General features: G+C 41.2%; 1 protein-coding gene across 1 annotated transcript in view; it reads left to right on the top strand.

Moving 5' to 3' along the window:
* SUGT1 (SGT1 assembly cochaperone of MIS12 kinetochore complex) overlaps window positions 1–23,481 on the top strand; it is a 277,622-nt gene that overhangs the window by 253,691 nt on the left and 450 nt on the right. The window contains exons 13-14 of the mRNA XM_077483157.1: window positions 14,309–14,396; window positions 17,246–17,427. Coding sequence (XP_077339283.1) covers window positions 14,309–14,396; window positions 17,246–17,427 — 270 coding nt within the window. The remainder of the gene's footprint in view (window positions 1–14,308; window positions 14,397–17,245; window positions 17,428–23,481) is intronic.

The following is a 23,481-nucleotide window of genomic DNA, read 5'->3' as shown; positions in this document are numbered from 1 at the left end:
TGCATCAGGAAACCTATAATGAAAGTCCGGATGGCCACACTCCTGTAAAATCACATTTATTGATCCATGTATTTAAAATGACAATTCATACAGCAAGATGGGGGTAACAGATACAACACAGCTAACACATTCTTGGTGCGTAGTCACAGCTGAAATAGTAAGCTGAAACACAGGTTTATACAGTAAGTCCATTTATACAGTTGTGTTCAAAAGTTTACTTACCCTGGCAGAATTTGATTTCTTGGCCATTTTTCAGAAAATATCAATAACACAAAAACTTTTCTTTCACTCATGGTTAGTGTTTTGCTGAAGCCATTTATTATCAGTCAACTGTGTTTACTCTTTTTAAATCATAAAAAGAAACCAGAAACCACCCAAATGACTCCGTTCAAAAGTTTACATACCCCAGTTCTTAATACCATGTATTGACAATGACAGCTTGATATGCAGATTTTTTATACCTACCTCACTTATATGGCTAACTATACATAAAATAAGTGATTAAAACCTTTCTGTCTATATAAGAAGCAACCCATGCATCTGCTGCTATAATTAAAATTAAGAACGACTGATAACTAGAGGTCGACCGATATATCGGCCGATATTTGCCGTTTTTTAAATAATCGGCATCGGCCGATTGTGCTGTTAAAAAGCCGATTTAGAACTACAGCGGGACTTTGAAATGACTTCTGTAATAGAAGTCAGTGTAAGTTGCCTGAGTCGTCATAGAAACGTCTTTCCTCCTCTCTGGGCAGGCTGCCAAGAAAAGAACAGAAAGATACAATGTTTACACTTGAATGAATGAAGTCATCTCTGTGTGTAGAAGTTCTCAGTTTAACCATTTAAAGACTAAATCTTTTCTGACACTTGTTGCTTACAAGTAAAAATCCTGTATTTTCTGCCAGAAAATCACTTAGACCCCCCCAAAAATTATATATATTTTTTTAGCTGAGATCCTAGGGAATAAAATAGCGGTTGTTGCAATATTTTATGTCACACGGCATTTGCACAGAGGTCTTTCAAATGCATTTTTTTGGGAAAAAATACACTATTTAAAAAATAAAATAAAAACAGTAAAGTTAGCCCATTTTTTTTTTTTTTTTGTCCAAAAGTTTTGACTACCTGTTTTTATTTAATATATAGGTTTTTTTTTAAAATCTAATTCAATACAAGTAAACTGATTGGAGGTTTGTTTTGTTTAATAAATGTTTAAAGCGGAGGTCCACCCTAAAGTGGACCTACCGCTCATTGGATTCCTCCCCCCCCCCCCCCCCAGTGCCGCAATTGGCACCTTTTAGGGGGGAGGGGGGTGCAGGTACCTGTACAGTACAGGTATCTGCACCCACTTCCGGGATAGCTCTCTGCGGAAAGGGGCGTAGATTACGCCCCTTTCCGAAAGTCCCCCGCTGCCTGCTGGGAAACACACAGATCCCAGAGGCAGCGGGTCCATCCTTATTGTGCAGCGCGACTCGCGCATGCGCAGTAGGGAACCGGAAAATGAAGCCGAAAGGCTCCACTTCCTGATTCCCATACCCAAGATGGCGGCAGCAGCACCCGAGAGACGATCGAGAGATCGGCTTCGGGTGCCGACATCGCGGGCGCGCTGGACAGGTAAGTGTCACTATTTTAAAAGTCAGCAGCTGCAGTATTTGTAGCTGCTGGCTTTTAAAAAAAAAAAAAAACGCAGACTCCCGCTTTAAATGTAAGAAATTTTCTGCATCACTTATGAAGACTGCTTTCACACTGGAGCGGGCAAGCGTTGATGGTAAAACACAAGTTTTAGCGGCTCTTTACCATCATTTTAGCGGTGCTATTTGGCTGCTAGTGGGGCACATATAACCCAGCTAGCGGCCAAGGAAGAGGTTAAATGCGCCCATGAAGCACTGCTGCCAAATCGCATTGCATGCGCTTCGGCAGTGGTGCCCATTCATATCAATGGGCAGGAGTGGTGGAGGAGCGGTATACACCACTCCAAACGTGCTGCTTGCAGGACTTTTTTTTTTTTAAGATCCTGCCAGCGCATCGCCTCAGTGTGAAAGCACTCTGTCTTTCACACAGACTGCAGGGGAGCCATTTTGCAGGCACTTTACAGGCGCTATTTTTAGCCCAAAAGCGCCTGAAAAACGCCCCAGTGGGAAAGGTGTGTTACATCAAGGGGGATTAAAAATAATAATAATAAAAAAGGAAAAAAATAAATAAATAAAATAAAATCGGCCTAACATATCGGCTATCGGCTGCCATGATTTCTAAATATCGGCATCGGCCAGAGAAAAACCCATATCGGTCGACCTCTACTGATAACTGTAGAAAAGATAAACAATTACATTTATTTATACAGAAAAGAAAGGTTAGAATGATTTGAAATTGGAAAATATATCTAGTGAGGTTACAGGTACAGTGTTGCTTAGGCTGCAAAGATAACTAAGGCAAAACTAAGATATGGTTACAATGGACATACACAGGCTGTTACTTGAATCTTAGGCAAAATCTTACTATAGAAGAAAAATAGGGAAAAGTAAAGAGAGATAAGGGAATACATTATATCGTATGTGTCCAGTCCATGAGGCTTAAGAGAAAGGACAGTGATCTCTGTCCCATTATATCCTCACTTGTAACCCCCCCCCCCCCCTCCATATGCTGAAACTTCTACATTGAGTCAATGGAGGTGGGGTGCTCTCTTACCAGCTACCATTGTATGCCTGTTCCCTTCTCACCTCCCACCTTGTTTGAGGTGACATTATTCTACCAAATGGTCTAAGAGAGACTTTTGTCAGATAACTACTCAAGATAAAATTCCACAGCTGGGTATGGTGTCTCTGTTGCTTCTAAACATGTTCTGAAACTATAGTCATTGAAAGATCACTGTGAGTCCCATTAATAATAAAGTCCATCACCTTAAGGGCCCAAATCTCCACCACAGTCCCCCCTGAAGTTTATTATTGAACTTATGCCCTCCCTCAATGATCCTGTACCCACCCACAACAGTCCAGAAGCCCCGACCCTTCCCCACCACCACTGAGGCCTCTTCCTTTCTTGAACACGCTGGAACCCATTGAGGTGTACCTGAGACAGCAATCCTGATGTCTTTGAGACTTCACATTCGAACCAGGATTGCCTGTACTGCAATGTTTCATAGCCCCCCTACCTTGGAAGAGGGGAACTCCAACATTGATGGCGGGATCCTGGCATGTTTAGTCCTGTAACTAGGGAATATGGTGTAATGATTGGATTGAACCGTGAGACAGCACTTTTCAGCATGGTGAAGGAAAGTTCAGGAGAGTCTTATTCATAGCACATTTGTCTCAATAAATGACTTGGTTGTCTTCCGGTGGTGGTTGGGTGGGCCTCCGGACAGTCGTGCATGAATACAAAAAAGAGACTGTCAGTGTACAGATATTGGAGGAATGCCGGACAGGAGCAGAGGGTTGGCCATTAAGACTAAATGCTTATAAGGGGTGTATTTGGATGAGTAGAGTGGGATCCCCACAGGGTACAGAGTCTGAGCAATAGCCAGTATCATCCATGGCCCTTGATGGTAGGGATAGTCAACATTGTCTGCTATTGCCAGGTTCTTGGGTTCACCGCACCTGCTCACGGGGCTCAGGTTAAAGCAATAGGCAGACCAGGGGAGATAGAATTATAAGAACTGGATGTCCAGGAATACTTTGTGAAATATGGTACTTGTATGTTTGAGGAAACCATTCTATAGGACCCACTAGACTCTTCAAAACAGAGTGAGGCAGAAAGCCTTAGGCCGCGTACACACACGGGCGGACTGTTCGCCCAACTTTGTCCGCTGAACAGTGTTTCAGCGGACAGTCCGCTCGTGTGTGGGCTTCAGCGGACAGTTTCAGCGGACAGTCTGACGAACAAAGTTTTTCGGAATTTCCGTAAGACAGTCCGCTGAAACTTGGTTTCAGCGGACAGTCCGCTCGTGTGTAGGCTTGTTCGACAAACTAAGTTTTGCGCATGCTCAGAAAGGATTTACACGGCGAAGGTTGCAGTGTATTGGACGTCGAATTTCTCGTCCCGTCGAACGTGCCGTTCACGTCATCGCGCACGCTTTCAGCGGACTGTTCGTTCATCGTGTGTGGTCAAGTCCGTTCATGCAAATTTTGAGCGGACTGTTTGTCGGATTGTTTGACGAACAAAGTTGGGCGAACAGTCCGCCCGTGTGTACGCGGCCTTAGAGTTCATAGCTCATCTATATTCAAACAAAAGTTCCAGAAGACTAATACATTTACTTTTAAAGATATAGAAGAACATTATCAGCTAATGGACTGGCTACCATCACTTAAAGTAATTAAAGATAAGAATATGAAACAAAGAAAGTAGAGGAAAAAAAAAATAAGCACAAAATTAATAAAAATAATACAGGTTTAATGCTGCTTCAACCCAGATGTCAAAGAGCATTGACTCTGCATTCATAAAAACAAACAATATATAACTGTCCTGAAAAATTATTACAAAGTGCCTTGAAAAATAATACATTGCCGCCGTTACAGCAGCAACTTGGCAAAAAAATTAATAAAATAGGTAACTCCTCTGCCATATTAGTGATCAACAAGTGTACAGCATCACTGTCACAAAAAATTTTGGGTACAAAAAAAATTAAAAGGAGAGAATAAAACAATGGTTGCCAAAAATGTTTATTGTAAACGTTAACTTTATTGCTCAAAATATTTTTTAGAGGCTTTTTCCCAAAGCAACAAAAAGAAAAAATATAGTTCTAGGGTCCTCTTTTAAATGGTCACAATACTCATCGGTTAATAGCTACCTACTTCAGAACAGCAACAGGGTGGAGTTTATTAAAGCTGTGTCCCTAAAACGGTACCTGAATAAACTGTTCCCATTAAGAAACCTTAGTTTGAGATATGTAGATTAACCTCTCTTGATCCTGAGATTACCCAAATCGTCCACTTTACTCCTCCTAAGACATCCTGATTTTCAGCTCCCTTGTTACCTCCTCCCATGCTCAACATCAGGACCGCTCCAGAACCTCTGGAACTCCCCCACCCAAATATGTCCAGCCAGGGCCTACCCTTTTCACACCTAGGTGATCCCTAAAAAAAAAAAAAAAATTTATTCCGGGAAGCCTACCCTGCCTTCACCTAAAATGTTACCTCAGCCAGCTCCATATTGTTTTAAGGTACCCAGTGCCCCACCTCCAGCTCCAACGCCAGTCTCCATTAAACCTCTCTTTATCCTAAGTATGGCAAATAGTCTGAATACCTGAATTGAAAACCACCTACCAACAGGTACACTTGTTTCTTTATAGAGGCTACACACCTTCTGCCTCCTTTATCAATTCGGTAATCAGACCATGTTATCCTTCACCCATACAAAATTAAACTGTCTACACTATTCAGACCAGACTCACATGAATGATGGGTGCATAATGCAACACTGGGGCACTGGTCTTCCTGGCATGCAGGACACAGACTACTAGTTAAGGTACACAAGGAGTCTAGGACAGGAAGGACACCTATAGGTATTAACTGAGGAGAATACGGCATGCTCACACATATATTGGAAGTGAGGGCCCTTGGAACAGCCAAGAGCTGGGAACACCCCATACAATCTTCTTGCACAACTTTTCTCCAGACTCAACCAAAACTATACAATACGAGGCAAGACCTATACACTTTCAACTTGTATGCAAGCCAGCAGGTCCTTGTACTTCCCATCTGCAGGTAAATCTAAAGGAAATTGGAAAACAAAAATTGCATAATGTATATCCAGCTCGAGGAAATGCTGCTACCACACACAACTGGCCAACAAGCAAAGAAAAATCCCTTGGAACACTGAGGCGCCGGGTTCACTGAACAGTAGCGGGTACACTAGCCGACCGGTGTACCTTGAAACACACAGATATTCATTAGGTAATTGATAACAAATAGCCACATAAACAGACAAACAACAAACGCCAGGAGAAAATAAGATTGCATGGTGAGATGGAAGGAAACAGTTGTGAACTACACTTGGGGACACACAGATAGCTAGGCACATTAACATATCTTAGCCTAAGGCAAAGAGCCACGCTTGCAAAGAAAGCACTGACTAGGTGTGTAACTAATTACAATAATAGCAGGGGGAATTGAGCAGTCTTAAACAAATCTACACAAAAGTCAGCATAGCCACTGATTTTTTTAGAATTGGATCAGAATATACAACACACACTTAGGTAGTCCAAAACACAGCCGAATGGGCTGACAAATAGAGAAGCACCAACTAGATAATGGTACTGAAACCAGGAAAAATAAAACATTGTCTATGGAGGCTGTGATATTCTTTGTTCTAAAAGCCACAAAACCCAACTATTGAATCTGAGGGATAAAACGCTAATAAAATTTAGTAATAAACGTTCCATTTTTGGGCTGAAAAAAAAAACAATGGTTATATATATATACCTGTAACACGACATTAGCATATGAAACAAATTTACATTACATAAACAGTGCATTTTTTTTTTTTAAATATCAAAAATTGTTGAGCTCAACTTATTCTGTATTACAATACATATTCATACCACGTGGATTTTTGTTTTATGGTATACCAATAATTCCCCCAAAAAATATGTATTCACCATGGTGAGAAAAAATAATTAGCAACTCGCAAATAAAACTTTTAGCGGTACTATTTTTCAACAAATCCCCAGTTTGCATTGTAGTTGGCCTGGATGTCCAGAAGCTCTTTGGCAAATTTAATGGGATCTGTCCTTGGATGGGGGATAACACTCAGATATCCCTTCATCTCAGAGGGAGTCCACAGCACATGATGTTGCCTTTCCAGTGGATCTCCCATGGTTATCATAAACCACCTGTTCTCTTACAGGATAGACAGATATGTCATCTGAAAAAGATATCAGTTGCGGATTGGTCTTTTGGGATTCTGTCACAAAATCCCAACAAGACTGGGGAAGATTGTTGCTGCCAGGTGGGTGCACTTTATCCAACTGCAAAGTGCCCTGAAGAGTGGCATTAGCAGTCCTATGGTACACAGGTGTGCCCACATTGGGTGATATCCTTTCACCATTAGTGACACCACACTGGTCCTTGCTGTGGGTTGCTAGTTATTTGGGGGTATAAAGGTACATAGGCCATGTTCTCTGTAGCAGAACTGCCCCTATTGCTTACAACAGAGGCATGGCTAGTCAACTGCCATCTAGGTGAAAATGCTAGCTCGCAGTCAGTAATATGGTCTCTGGAACTGGGGACACTTTTCTCTCTCAATTCCTGTATTCCCTTCCCCTGGCTTGCTGCACTATCTCTTTCCTTTTGTTTCAATTCTTTACGTGAAGTTTTTCTGTGATTCTTTGGGGTTTTAAATGGGGTGTTAAACTTGGCAGCAAGTTGTGGCTTCCCCTTTTTGTGATAGAAGACAGTTCCTATCAGCTTCTGAGTATTTTGCCACCAAGGACTGGGCGATTGTATAAGGCCCCAATCCTGACAATTTCTCATTGTCCCCCTGTTTATCATTGTCACTACTCTGGGGATGTGGGTCTAGTGGCTGTCCCTGCTTGTTTCTACTACTCAGCATCATTTGGTATGTTTTCTCCTTAACTCCCACTGTAAAAAACATTATTTTCCTCCATCTTATTCACCGACTCAAGCATCCATATAGCTCAAGTATGTTTTTCATATGGCCGCGTCCTCTTTTTATGGTGAGCACGGTACACATCTTCCCATACTTTAAGTTTAAGTGTACCTTTCTAAGAAAAACTTGTTTTTGTCCACTTATCCCATTCACAAATATATTTTACAACCCAGGGCCCATATTTATCTATCATCTCTTCCCTTGGGGTCATTTGATAGGGTTTACCCCATTTAGACCCCCTCTGAAGCAATACCCATCCTTACAGACAGTTGGACCCTGACCTGATTTCCCAACCTTTTATAGGTCTCTCCTCCAGAGGTAACTACTCTCCGGACTGTGATGGGGCTGACAGGTACTGCCCCCGTCATCGTGGCTGCTTTACACTAGTCAGAACAATATTTTCCCTGCTCGTGACGATGGTCCTTCAAGTCAGCCAGGAGATTTTCCCGAACTCTTTAGTTCAATCTCCCCCGTGGATTTTTTCAAAGTATTCTAAAAATGGCTTCCAGTAGGGCTATTACTTTTGCTTTCTTAGAATGATTACAGCAAACTTGGATAATCACTAAAGTATATGCATGCTTGCAGTACAGAAGGCAGTTAACTGAGGCACACTCATTTGCAATATGGTTTGTATCTGTTACAGTATAGCCAATGCTCCCAGGTCTACTTACAAAGCTTAAAATCCCCAGTTAGTAATTGCAAAGAAGAAAGTTTCATAGCCAAGATCATTCAGTCTGATTTAGTCTGTTTCCACTGATGCAATTTGTCAAGCGACTTTGGACACAGTCGCATTACAAATCACAGCCCATTGATTTCAATAGCACCAGTCCCAATCTATGTGACTCAAAGCTGCAATGACTATGAAGAGGTACCTGCACCACTGTGACTCCGGATGCTACTCTGACCCAGAGTGTAATTTTGGATCAAAGTCTCATTCAAAGCCACCCCTCAGTCACACTCAGTCGTATGACCTTAGAGTTGCATCCCTATAAATGTAGCTCTATGCCCACCAGCACGTTTCAATCACAAAGCTTGGCCTAATCTCATTCAAAGGGGCAACTGAAATTGCTGTTTGGTAGAGAGGCACATATCCATTTTTACTGCCTCCAAGATTCCAAATGGAGCCCTCATCATTTGCTCTTACAATTCAATTTTATATATACACATTATTCAAAATCAGTCTCATCAAAGTATTAGTACAGACAAAAGGGTACAAAGGAAAGTTCTGAGAAGTTTGCTAGTCTGGGTATTCAGATGGGAGACAGGTGAACACAAAACCAGCTCTGTCTTCCATACAATAAATCGCATTCACCCAAAACGTTAAACTTCCTCACACTCCATCTGATATGGAGATTTTATACCTACCTCACTTATATGGTTAACTATACATAAAATAAGTGATTAAAACCTTTCTGTCTATATAAGAAGCAACCCATGCATCTGCTTCTATAATTAAAATTAAGAACGAATGATAACTGTAGAAAAGAAGAACAATTACATTTATTCATACAGAAAAGAAATGTTAGAATGATTAGAAATCGGCAAATATCTCTAGTGAGGTTACATGTACAGTGTTGCTTAGGCTGCAAAGATAACTAAGGCTAAACTCAGATATGGTTACAATGAACATACACAGGCTGTTACTTGAATCTTAGGCAAAATCTTAATATAGAAGAAAAGTAAAGAGAGGTAAGGGAATACATTACACAGAGATCTTACTTGTCCAGTCCATGAGGCTTAAGAGAAAGCACAGTGATCAGTGTCCAATTATATACACACTTGTAAACCCCCCCCCCCCCCCATATGCTAAAGATGCTACATTGAGTCAGCGGTGCTGGGGTGCTCTCTTACCAGCTACCATTTTATGCCTCTTCCCTTCCCACCTCCTTTGAAGTGACATTATTCTACCAAATAGTCTGAGAGGCTTTTGTCAGATAACAACTCCAGAGAAAATTCCACAGCTGTGTATGGTGTGTCTGTTGCATCTAAACATGTTCTGAAACTATAGAGTCATTGAAAGATACAATTAAAGGTCCCATTAATAATAAAATCTGTCACCTTCAGGGCCCAAATCTCCACCACAAGGTTGAAGTCTTTTGTGGTATTTGTGGATGAGGCTCTTTATCTTCTCAGATGGTAAAGCTGCCCATTTCTCTTGCATGAACTGCACGTTGTAAGATCTCCCCAGGGTGGTTCAATGTTTTTGAGGTCAGGAGACTGAGATGGCCAGGAGACTGAAGAATTCAAATGTTCTTCCAGTATTTTTTGATAACATACTGCATTCACCTTGCCATCAATTTTGACCAAATTTCCTGTGTCTTTGTAGCTCGCACATCCCCAAAACATCAGCAAGCCACCTCTGTGTTTCACGGTAGGAATGGTGTAACTTTCATCATAGGCCTTATTGACTCTTTTCCAAATGTACCATTTATGGTTTGTGGCCAAAAAGCTCAATTTTGGTCTCATCAATCCAAATGACTTTGTGCCAGAAGGTTTGAGGCTTTGTGGCGTATTGTAAGCGGGATACTTTGTAGCATTTGTGTAGTAATGGCTTTCCTCTGGTAACTCGACCATGCAGCCCATCTTTCTACAACTGCCTCCTTAATGTGCATCTTGAAACAGCCACACCACATGTTTTTAGAGAGTCCTGTATTTCACCTAAAGTTATTTTTGGGTTTTTCTTTGCAATCCAAATTGGTCTACCTGACCGTGGTTTGGTTTCAACAGGACCCTTCATTTTCAAATTCTTGATTATAGTTTGAACACTGCTGACTGGCATTCTCAGTTCCTTGGATATCTTTTTATATCCCTTTCCTTTTTTTTTACAGTTCAACTACCTTTTCCTACAGATCCTTTCACAATTTTTTTGCTTTCCTCATGACTCGAGAATCGTCAGGGCAGCACTGGATGAAAGATGCAAGGGTCTGTCAGGAGTCCAGAAACTCATTGACCTTTTATACACACACACTAATTGCAAGCAAACAGATCACAGGTGAGGATGGTTACCTTTAATAGCCATTCAAACACCTTTGTATCAACTTGTGTGCATGTTATCAGGCCAAAATCACCAGGGTATGTAAACTTTTGATCAGGGCTATTTTGGTATCTTCTGTTGCCTTCATTATTTAAAAAGAATAAACACTGTTGATTGATATTACATTGCTTCAATGAAACGCTAACCATTAGTGAAAAATATTTTTGTGGTATCATTCATATTCTCTGAAAAATGGCTATAAATCCATAAATTCTGATAGGGTATGTAAACTTATGAGCACAACTGTATTTGGACCCTGGCACAATTTTAGATTTGTTCAGGTATTTACCCAAACATATTCAAGCTACAGTTATATAATACATATGGGCTGAAAGTGCACACTCTCAGGTTTAATTTGAGTGTACGGACATCCGAATCAGAGGAAGGGTTTAGGAATTACAACTCTTAAGACTAGCCACCCCCCTTTTTCAAGGGACTAAAAGTAATTGGACAATTGAATCAAAAGCTGTTTCATAGCCAGGTGTGGGCTACTCTTTCATTATTTATTCAATTAAGCAGGTAAAAGGTCTAGAGTTGATTCTAAGGGTGGTATTTGCATTTGGAATCTATTGCTGTGAACCTACATCATGCATTCAAAAGAGCTGTCCATGCAAGTGAAACAGGCCACTATAAGGCTTCAAAAACAAATCCATCAGCGAGATAGCGGAAAGATTAGGAGTGGTTAAATCAACCATTTGGTACATTCTGAGGAAATAACAACGCACTGGTGAGCTCAAACATAAAAAGACCTAGACTTCCATCAAAGACAACAGACGTGGATGATCGCAGGATCCTCTCTATGGTAAAGAAAAACCCATTCTCAACATCCAGACAAGTGAAGGATACTCTCCAGGAGGTGGGTGTATCATTGTCAAAGTCTACAATCAAGAGAAGACTTCACGAGAGCCAATACAGAGGGTTCACCACAAGGTTCAAACCATTCATAAGCCTGAAGGATAGAAAAGCCAGATTAGACTTTTCCAAAAAACATAAAAAAAAAAAAGCCAGACCAGTCCTGGAAAAGCATTCTTTGGATGGATGAAATTAAGATTAATCTGTACCAGAATGACTGGAAGAAAAAAAAATGTGGTGAAGGCTTGGAACTGCTCATGATCCAAAGCACACAACCTCATCTGTAAAACATGGTGGAGGCAGTGTGATGGCATGGACATGCATGGCTTCCAGTGGCACTGGGTGATTGGTGTTTATTGATGTGACAGAAGCAGCCGGATGAAGGCTGCAGTGTTTAGAGATATACTGTAAGCCCAGATTCAGCCAAATGTAGCAATGATGATTGGAAGGCACTTCATGCTACAGATGGACAATGATCCAAAACACACTCTAAAAGCAACCCAGGAGCTTTTGAAGGAAAAGAAGTGGACTATTCTGCAATGGCTGAGTCAATCACCTGATCTCAACCCAATTGAGCATGCGTTTCACTTGCTGAAGGCAAAACTAAGAGCAGAAAGACCCACAAAGAACAACTGAAGACAGCTGCAATTAGAGCCTGACAAAGCATCAGAAAGGAGGAAACCCAGTCTTTGGTAATGTCCATTGGTTCCAGACTTCAGGCAGTCATTGCCAGTAAATGATTCCCTACAAAATATTAAAAATGAGCATTTTATTTATGATTATTTTCATTTTTCCAATTACATTTGAGCCCCTGAAAATGGTTGCGGTTCCTAAAATTTCTACTTGATATTTATGTTGAACCCCTTGAATTAAAGCTCAAAGTCTGCACTTCAAATTAATTTGGATTGTTTAATTAAAATTTTATTCTGTTGGCATACAGATCCAAAAGTATGAAAATTGTGCCAGTGTCCAAATACAGTTGTGCTCAAAAGTTTGCAAGTCTGACATATTGAAAATATGACTAATCCTGGCAAAAAAAAAACGATTTTATTCAAGGATAGTGATCACATGAAGCCATTTATTATCACATATCACATGACCCCTAATGGAAATTGCACAATGTGTCCTTTCTAAAGGGCGCATGCGCCGTAGTCATTGGCAGTCGTCTTCTTTTTAGTAAATTTCAAGCTCCTACAGGTAAGCCTTAATGCGGCTAAGTAAGGCTTATCTGTAGGTAAAAGTGGTTGTACAGGGTGTTCTTGTTTAATCCAATCATAATGGGTGATACAAGAAGCATGCTGCTACTACTTATGTCTTAGTGAGAGCAGGCGCAGGTAGCTTGTATTGAGCTACCTGCCTATGACAACGGAATCTGTCATACAAAATATTATATTACATTCCTATCTGCAAAACCGCATTGAGTCATTTTACATTTTTTTTTCTTTCAATAAAATTTTAAATCTCCGAACCTGAAGATATGTGCCGGATTTAACCTCTAAGTGTGTTTATTTATGCATGGATGTATATAGCTGGTTATTTATATTTACCATTGCATATAAATATTCAAGAATATTTATTTTAGCTTTACATATTAATTAAATTGCACACTATACTTTTTTTTTAAAAACGTCTTTATCTGATTGATAGAAACAATAATCGGCCAACTAATTGATAAAAATATTTGTTGTAGCACTAATACTATTATAGCTTGTTTAACTTTGTCTATTGAGAGCTTTTCTTTTCTGTCAAATTTGTTTTATTAGATTTTAACAATTTATACAATCCGGTACAGATGCAACAATAAAGAAGTAACAAAGTACAATTGTGACGATAGGTCAAATATACAATATAGGATGATATATACTCTATAGTTGGGCATAGTAATTAAGAGAATTTGTTCTTAAGTGTTTGGGAAAGATCAAAATCCAAATGATGTTTAACCCAAGAATGCCAGGTTTTCTCGCATTTTACAGATTTTTTTCATGAGTGATAGCTTATATTTTGCCATGGATCATAGCTTGGTTGACTCTGTGTTTAGTTTCAGCTAATATTAGCGTGATTTCCAAGCTTTGGGGTAGGTGATGTTTCATGGCTGTGATTTGTAGAAGGAGTTTAAAGTGGGATCGGGTGAGGTTGGCTGGTTTTAAATTTAGAAGTGCGACGGAGTGGTCAGGAGAGATGGAATCCTCAAACAGGATAGAAAGTATATGGAATATTTCCTTCCAAATTGTTTTAGCTACCGAGCAGTCTCACTAAATATGAGAATGTGACCTAGTAGTGGTGCAGCCTCAAACAGGATGTGGGGTAGCTGGGGGCATATTTCGCTATCCCTGCAGGGACCAAGTACCGTGTAAGTACTTTATAGTTTGTTTCTAATGCAACCATGTTTTGCAAGGATTATTTTGTTGCATCCCAGATTTTGTTCCAATCGCTTGTTTGAAGCCCAAGGTCAGCCTCCCATTACAGCTGCATAGGTATGCCGATCAGCATCAGGTTTAGCAATGAGTTGGACATAGAGAGTCAAAATCTGTTATTTTTGTATGAGGATCATGTTTACATATTTCTTCAAATCAAGATAAATTATCAAGTCTAGCTCCGTCTTGGATATATGGTGTAAAGTTTTTGATCTGAAGATAACGAAATAGTTCAGATTTAGGAAGGGGGCTTTCCTTTTCTATGACATTTTCTAATACAACTGAGTAATGCGATCTTCTGATTAGTTCTTCCTGGTACAACCACTACCCCTTTCCTCTAATTTTATATATGAACCTCACTTATTTAAAGGAATAATGTTTTAGTACTTATGTGTATTTTTGTGTTTTTTAGATTGAGATAAAAATGAAGAAGACAGAAGCTATTCGATGGGATAAGCTGGAGGGTCAACCAGAATATCGTGTAAAACATTTTACACCAGGTATGTGCAATATTTCCATAGTGTTTTAAAGTGATACTATACTCAGGAGTATTTATCCTTCAAACTGTGTGGGACACAGATGCTGTTTAGCCTAGGCCTGCTTTTGTCTCATTGTAGTTATTATGGCAGCTCAAGGTCTATCTGTTGCTGATTTTGTCTATACTCGATACTCTTTCACTGAAAAAAAATTAAGCCTCTCACAGATACGAAGTGGAGCACCCAAAGGTCCCTGAACAACTGCAGCAACTTTCTGCATACTCTGATTACAGGTATGCTGGCCTTTTCTGATGTGGCAAAGGGTTGTGTTGCAGCTTGCAATTAAAGCGATTGTATACCCACACTGAAATAAAAAAAAAAAAACTCTTAGGCAAAGACATAAGGAGCTTGTATGCCATGCATACTAGCTCATTATGAAATACTCACCTTAGAATGAGGCCTGGGCATCTGATCCTGGTCCAGGCCTAGGGAGCTGACATGTTCCATGTCTTCCGGGTTCACGGGTCCGGCGCTGTGAGGGACAGGAGCGGCAATTATATCACTCCCACGAGTCTTCTTCCTGGCAAGGTCCAGCAGCATCTGCCGGACCTTCACGGCGCATGCGCCGCTGACATCAGCGGCTGCATGCAAAGTGAATATCTCCTAAACCAAACAGGTTTAGGAGATATTCATTTTCCCTACATTTAAGCCTTATTATAGGCTTACCTGTAGGTAAAAATAACAAAAAAGGGTATACAACCGCTTTAAGCCCAAACCCACAAATGCCTATTGACCTATCGCTATGTTGGGCTGTATCACTGATCAGTAGGAATGAATGGAGGGGAGGCTAGGTCAATAAAGCCTTAGCACAATGAGAAAACGCTGTTACGTCACCCAATACGATTGGCATATGAGAAAAGCAGAGAATTTTTAAAGCTGCTTTAGGTATGTGCAAGGATATCTGCTTTCATTATTTTAAAACTGAACTCCAGGAATTATCTTTAATTTAAACTTACTAATTCTTCATGTCGCACATCCAGAGGGCCACTGGAGATGCAGAAATTCACTGTACTGCATACAGTCAGTACTGGTCTTTTCTTGGTGCCTAAGTGACTTAAATGGGGGTTGCTTGCTTTGCCCCTTCGCCATTCAGAATACAGTCTCATCCAATCAGAGATGAAAACCAGATGAGCCAGGGATGGGCACAGATCAGTGCTGGTGGCATTTCAGATACAGCCCACATCGCTGCTGCATGCCCTCCTCTCCTCACACACTGTACTGATTGGCGCAAGGAGAGAGGAGGAGCCAACCCAGACATGCTTCAGTTTGTTTACAAGTAATCACTCTGCCGCTGGACAGAGTGATGACATAGTAAAGGGCAGCTGTCATTGGCCCTTTACCCCGATCCGTGACACGCCGGGTCAGTCGCGGCATTCCCGGGCGCATGCCCCAGGGGCTGTGCGGGAGCGCAATTCTAGGAGGACATTATAGTACGCCCTCCCAGAGTTATCCGACTGTGCTATAGCCGTCTTTCGGCTATGGCCCGTTCTGCAAGCTGTTAAATTGGTGTCACTTTAAGTTTCATCTGGTGGATCCAGGCTCCCTCTGAGTTATAAAACCCTTGACCCTTTGTACGTAGGCCTGTTAGCATTCATTTGTTTTGTTTCCCAGTTGGACTTTTTATGGCCATCCCATGGTCTAGACCAGCCTTTCTCAACCTTTTTTTTTTAACATGGAGGAACCCTTGAAATTTACATTGTTGGGGAATACCTGACAATAACTACTACATCTACAGCTCACAGGACATTAGTATGATGATCACTGGGAAGAATTCTCCTTACATTTGTGTTCATTGGGAATAATTTCCCCTTACAAATAGGTAAAAGGATCATTGATTTAGTGTTCATTTACCTGGAAGTCACAAAGTGCTCATTGCTCAAGAAACCCCTAGCAACCTCCTGAAGAAACCCTAGTTGAGAAAGGCTGATCTAGACTATAGCTTTTATTTATTTTTACCGTATTTATCATGTAACATGCACCCCAAGTTTAGGATGGAATTTTAAGGATAAAAAAACTTTTAGGAGGCAAGTTTAAGCAAAAAAAAAAAAATTGCATTTAAATGCCCATCAATGCAGCCTTATCAGTGTCCATCTCCAGCCTTCGTCCATCATTGCAGCCTTGCCCAGTGTCCATCTGCAGCCTTGTGTCATTGCAGCCTTGCCCAGTGTCCATCTGCAGCCTTGCCAGTCTCTTTGCAGCATTGCCCAGCCACTGATTATTTAATATCGGCGCTGATCTCCTCTGACTGTGAGCAGAGAGGAGCGAGCGCCGCCGACATACAGAAAGCCGAGTTTACCCGGCTAGACTCGGCTCCTCTCACAGTCCCGCCCATCTCCACTAATTGCGCGAGGAGCGAGTGGCGCCGATATACAGAAAACCGAGTGTACTTGGCTAGACTCGGCTCTGCTCACATTCAGAGGCGGGACTGCGAGAGGAGCAGAGTACACTCGGCTTTCTGTATGTTGTCAGCAATCGCTCCTCTCCTCACAATCAGCGGGGGTTGGCATATAACACACACCCCCGATTTACCCCTGATTTTAAGGGGAAAAAAGTGTTTGTTATAAGCCGATAAATACGTTATTTTCATCAGAGTGCATATACTGTATTTTATGCATTACAGAGCATTATAACATTGATATCTTGATATCTGAAAATTACCTGAAAAGTTAACTTGTACAAAAACAACATATTGGTATTTGATATAAATAGTCTAATAATCAAAAAAATTACATTAGCAATTTGTTTTAATATCTGCTTTCTATATATGTGCAACAGTGCAATGTTCTGATCTGTTGGCTGTATTATGTTCCCAGATTCCTTACACAAATACCCATCATCATCTCACTATACCAAGAACTGGGATAAGCTTGTTGGTGAAATCGGAGAGGAAGAGAAAAAGGAAAAACTGGAGGGAGATGCTGCACTTAACAAGTTATTCCAGCAGATTTATTCAGATGGCAATGATGAAGTAAAGCGTGCCATGAACAAGTCATTTGTAAGTATAAAAAGCATCTGCACACCTTGACCGACTGTACTGAATTATAAGTGCTTTTACTTATTATGAGTGCTTTTACTGTAAAATAAATGTTTTGCATGAGATAAGTACTAACTATTTCCAGATACAGTGGGGCAAAAAAGTATTTAGTCAGCCACCAATTGTGCAAGCTCTCCCACTTAAACAGATGAGAGAGGTCTGTAACTGTCATCATAGGTATACCTCAACTATGAGAGACAAAATGTGGAAACAAATCCAGACAATCACATTGTCTGATTTGGAAATAATTTATTTACAAATTATGGAAATAATTTATTTACAAATTATGGAAATAATTTATTTACAAATGATGGTGGAAAATAAGTATTTTGTCAATATCAAAAGTTCATCTCAATACTTTGTAATATATCCTTTGTTGGTAAAGACAGAGGTCAAATGTTTTCTGTAAGTCTTAACAAGGTTGTCACACACTGTTGCTGGTATGTTGGCCCATTCCTCCATGCAGATCTCCTCTAGAGCAGTGATGTTTTGGGGCTGTCGCTGGGCAACACAGACTTTCAATTCCCTCCAAAGGTTTTCTATGGGGTTGAGATCTGGAGACTGGCTAAGCCACTCCAGGACCTTGAAATGCTTCTTACGAAGCCACTCCTTTGTTGCCCGGGCGGTGTGTTTGGGATTATTGTCATGCTGAAAGACCCAGCCACGTTTCATCTTCACTGCCTTTACTGATGGGAGGAGGTTTTCACTCAAAATCTCACGATACATGGCCCCATTCATTCTTTTATCTATACGGATCAGTCGTACTGTTCCCTTTGCAAAGAAACGGCCCCAAAGCATGATGTTGCCACCCCCATACTTCACAGTAGGTATGGTGTTCTTTGGTTGCAACTCAGCATTCTCTCTCCTCCAAACACGACGAGTTGTGTTTCTACCAAACTGTTCTACTTTGGTTTCATCTGACCATATGACATTCTCCCAATCCTCTTCTGGATCATCCATATGCTCAGCTCTCTGCAGGTCATTCACTAGGTCTCACCGTGTGGTTCTGGGATTTTTGCTCACCGTTCTTGTGATAATTTTGACCCCATGGGGTGAGATCATGCGTGTTGCCCCAGATCGAGGGAGATTATCAGTGTTCTTGTATGTCTTACATTTTCTAATTATTGCTTCCTCTTCTTCACTCCAAGCTGCTTGCCTATTGCAGATTCAGTCTTCCCAGCCTGGTGCAGGTCTACAATTTTGTTTCTGGTGTCCTTCGACAGCTCTTTGGTCTTCACCATAGTGGAGTTTGGAGTGTGAATGTTTGAGGTTGTGGACAGGTGTCTTTTTATACTGATAACAAGTTCAAACAGGTGCTATTAATACAGGTAATGAGTGGAGGACAGAGGAGCTTCTTAAAGAAGAAGATACAGGTCTGTGAGAGCCAGAAATCCTGCTTGTTTGTAGGTGACCAAATACTTATTTTTACACCATAATTTGCAAATAAATTCCAAAATCAGACAATATGTTTGTCTGGATTTGTTTCCACATTTTGTCTCTCATAGTTAAAGTGATTGTAAACCCTTACAACACACTTTGACCTACAGGTAAGCCTACATCAAGGCTTACCTGTAGATCCGAGAAATATCTCCTAAACCTACACTGTTTAGGAGATATTTGTCGAAAGACAGGCACCGCTGTCTACGGCGCATGCGCCGTAAACAGCGGCGCGCAAGCGCACTGAGTGCGTCACTGCCCATGCGCATGCGCGGGAGTGATGTCATCGTGGCTTCGCCGAATGACAGCGGCGGAGCAGCGAGACCCACCGAGAAGATGGATGCGCCGGACTACAGGGGACAGCGGTGACATCGCTGGCTCCGGTGTCAGGTAAGTGACACATAATGGACTACTATGCGATGCATAGTAGTCCATTATGCTTTACCTTTGCAGGGAATGAAAGAGGCAGTAAACTCATCAGGGTTTACTTCCTCTTTAAGGTATACCTATGATGACAATTACAGGCCTCTCATCTTTTTAAGTGGGAGAACTTGCACAATTGGTGGCTGACTTTTTTTGTCCCGCTGTATATCTATATCTGTTTCTCTGTTGCTGCGACCAAAAGTTAGCTACTAGTCTGATTTGCCTTTGTAGAATTTTAACATTCCAGTTCTCAACTTTCTCTCCCCTATTTAATCTGTGCCTTAAAAATATATGTTGAAGCATGGGGGCAATCCACCCCTAATGTTAGGAGCAAATCGCTCCTCCACCCCTGCCCCCATGCTTCGGCATATATGCTCTTTTTTTTTTTAAACTGTGGTGGTGAAATCGCCTCCTAAAACGCTGGAGTGACGGCTTTACGTGTTGTGGGAGCAAACGCTGTTGCTGTCAGAATAAATAATTCTGTGCTGCAGCTGAATGATGTACCTGCTAAGCAAATGTTGGTAAACAAAGTAACATTACAGTATAACAGTAAGACGTACCATACATGCAAAGCAAATACAATAAAACATAGTAAAAATAAAACATTACAGTTCTAAAATACAGTAACAATAGAGAGCAAACATAAGAGCAAGAATAAAAATAAAACCACAGCTATTTTTGGCTTTTTTATTTATTTAGTTTTTTGTTTTTTTGCTCTTTTATATAAACTGTAAATGTTCCAGATTAGGGTCTCTCCAAATGTGATGGCCATCTCATCTTTTGAGACACTTTGTAAGTGTGCCCTAGGACTGTATAGTGTTGTACCCTACGTTAATACTCCACTAGTGTGGTAGGGTTTTAAACCGTCACCGATGCAGAGAGAAAATGCCTTACATGCAGCTGGCTCACTGCATTTGCTTTGGGAATGTGGGGTATAGCACCGTCTGGAAACAGAAGTGCTGTGATGATCTCTTCCTGGAATTTAAGAAAGGATCTAGTTCATCCTGAAGCTTTGTATAGCACATAAGCATTCAGAAGAGCCAATTATAATAAATATACATATACTTTTTTGATACCAACGTCTGGCTTTACAGGCAATTAGGTACGGCAACAACAACTGGTCGTTGAGGTCCACCCCTCCCATGTTAAGGTTGTATTCGTGGACACAGAGGGGTTTCTCCACAACACCAGTCACTGTAGGAATTTGGACTGTCGTATCTGCATTAAGGAAGGACAGAACAAAAACATTCCATGAAGTCGGGACTCTACAAGCCGTTGGGGAAAGCCCCAGCTATTAGATCGTATGGTGCCACATGCACCAATTCCACAATCAAGAAGGTGACCAAAAAGTGGCATATAATAATAATTGTCCACATAAAAGTGGTACCCCTTTCCAAATAAGGGTGACACCAAGTCCCAAACAATCTTGCCAGTGCTCCCTATGTAGTCTGGGCAGTACTCGGGCTCCACGTGATATAGCCTGTATAGCCTTTTGCCATGTCACAGAGCTTATACATCTTTACCCCATATCTGGCACGCTTGCTGAGAAGATACTGTTTGATAGACAAGCGGGCAGAAAACTTAATCAGGGACTTATCAACGTAGACAACTTAATCGGTAGTCAACAAGGCTACAAACTGGTTTAAGTAGTTTAAGAGGGGCCGAATTTTGTGGAGCCGATTCTATCCAGGGTCACCCCGAGGACGACAGAGTTCGGTGTCCTTGAAATGCTTGAACTGCAAGATCTGCTCATATCATGTCCTGGTCATGGAGGCAGAGAACACGGGCATATGGTGAATTGGGTCAGTGGACCAATATGACCGCAACTCACTTTTTTTTTTTTTCTTTTTTTAACTATGCCCATGAGTAGGGATAGGCCCAGGAAGGTCTTAAATAAGGAAACTGTAATAGGTTTCCAATCTCTAGCAAGGGTCAAATGGAGATTAGCGGCAATGAATTGACCAGCATACAAATTGCTTTGGTCCACAACAGATCTATAGAGATCTTCCTTGAAAAACGGCGAATAAAAATCAAGTGACCTAAAATCAACTGTTTCCACCTGAATTCCGGGTTGGCCAGTGAATGGGGGAAGTGCGGGTGCTGCAGAAAGTGGTGGTCTCCCAATTCAGATTGGCAAATGCAGCAGGAAGGGCACTATGGGCTCAACTGGCCTGTGTTTGTCTTCCTGGTGGCTGCGGGACTCTACTTGTGCTAGCCACCTCACCAGCTTGAACTGCACTAATGGGACTCGCCACATCACCAAGTGTTACTGGGTGCCGCTGCTGTCTACTGGTTCGTATTCTGAGTCAGAATCGGACAGATGGGGGACTTCCTCTGCACTCTCATCTGTCAGACTGAGAAACGTGTAGACCTCTTCACTAGTGTACCTTCGATTGGACATTTTGGCCTCTAAATTTACTGGTACACTAGTGAGACTCGCAGGAAAAAAAGAGCACCTGACAGCGACTGCTTCAAAGGCTACCAAAAAAAACTGTTAGCGTTCGCAGGGATCAGACCTGACTCTGCACATGCTGCAGTTATGTGTTTAGTGTTTTGTAAGTGACAGTGATCGATTGACACTGCACTTGGCTGGGCGGAGGGGCTAAACGCAGGTGCTAGCGGGTATCTGGGCTGATCCCGCTAACACTGCATTTTTGGAAAACCCTAAACTACTGGGGACCCTAGTATAGATCTGATCAGATATTGATCCGTTCAGACACCATACTACTAAGGGAGGTGTATCGTGCGTGGGTGTTAGCGCTACTGGCACTAATCTGATGCTGCCTGGTGTGACGCAGACCCTGTCTGACGCTAAAACTAACCAGCATCACCCATAATACGGTGATTGCTGGTGACTGGGGGATCAAGGGGTTAAACCTCTATTAGGTCTAGGGACCCCCCTAAACCCCCTATCTGGGCCTACCACTAAGTACCCTAACACTGATTATTGTCACAAATGACACCAGTACAGTGATGAAAAAAAATATGAACACTGCACTGGGTGACAGTGACGGGGAGTGAAGGGGTTTAATTGGGGTGATCCGGGGGGTGACGAGTGTGCTTTTCTGAAGGCAAAATGGAGTCAAACTCGGTACTAGCAAGGTGTACCCAATAAAGTAGCCAGTGAGTGTAAAGTGAGTGTAAATTTTAGTCCAAAGGTGAAGACTACAAGTTTTTTTGTAACTAAAGTGACAGCTCCCCTATTTACATTCATGGCTACATTTATTGAGAGGGAACATTTATTTCCCCATAAATTTTACTAGCTTCAGTTCTTTAATATAACCCAGTTAGGTTTACTATACTGGTTGTAAATGTATGGATCTATTTTTATGGCCTCCCTTATGTTTAATTTTTCTTCTTTACTGTTCAATCCATTGGTAGCCATCTATTTCATTAAAAACTAAATAATAATGTAAAATGATGTGTCAGGCTCCTAAAATGGATTGAAATTAATTTTTGTTATTGAAATACTAATTTTCCCAGGACTGCAACTGCATCAGGATTGAAAAATGACTGATGCAAGAAAGAAAATTAACATAATCTTTTTGTGCAAGAAAATCCTGCTATTACTATTTAATGAAAATCAAATGTGATTAATAACATTTAAAAGAACTTCCATTTTAGCAATGTGAAGTTAGAGGTCTAAAATATAGAAAGAAAGAAAAAGCACCTTTTGAATAAAGTGTAACGATTATTCACAATGTATGCGTTGCTTGCCTGGTAATGCGGTTATTGATACATAAGCCAGTCCTGCTTCAATTCCTATTTTGAGCTTGCCGAAAAAACTGTTTTGCTGCTATTCAGGTGACATGCTAGGAACTGCTGCATCAGTCAGAGAAAATGTTATATAACCTTGCTGTATAAAACAGATCAAAATTCTTGTATGATCTGCTGAGAGAGGTTTTTCATATACAGTACCTACCTCTGTTTGGTAGCTGTACTGAAATTCTCAGTGCTTTCATCAGATTCCTGTAGCCGTCAGTGACCTGGTACAGAAGTCTGACTGAGCCTGGCACTGAGGCAGAGTAACCATATTGGACATGGCTTTCTCATTGCGGTCCCTCCAGCCACTGTGCCTGTCACACTGACAAGCGCATAAGTGGCCTCCATGTTTTATCAGCTTTGCCATGTCTGCTGACAATATTTCTCTGTTTT

The sequence above is a fragment of the Lithobates pipiens genome, unplaced genomic scaffold (assembly GCF_037356315.1).
Source record: "Lithobates pipiens isolate NorthernLeopardFrog02 unplaced genomic scaffold, aLitPip1_a1.2 Scaffold_16, whole genome shotgun sequence".
Classification (NCBI taxonomy): Eukaryota; Metazoa; Chordata; class Amphibia; order Anura; family Ranidae; genus Lithobates; species Lithobates pipiens.
The sequence above is the reverse complement of the archived record's forward strand: the minus strand, read 5'-3'. Positions and strand labels throughout refer to the sequence as shown.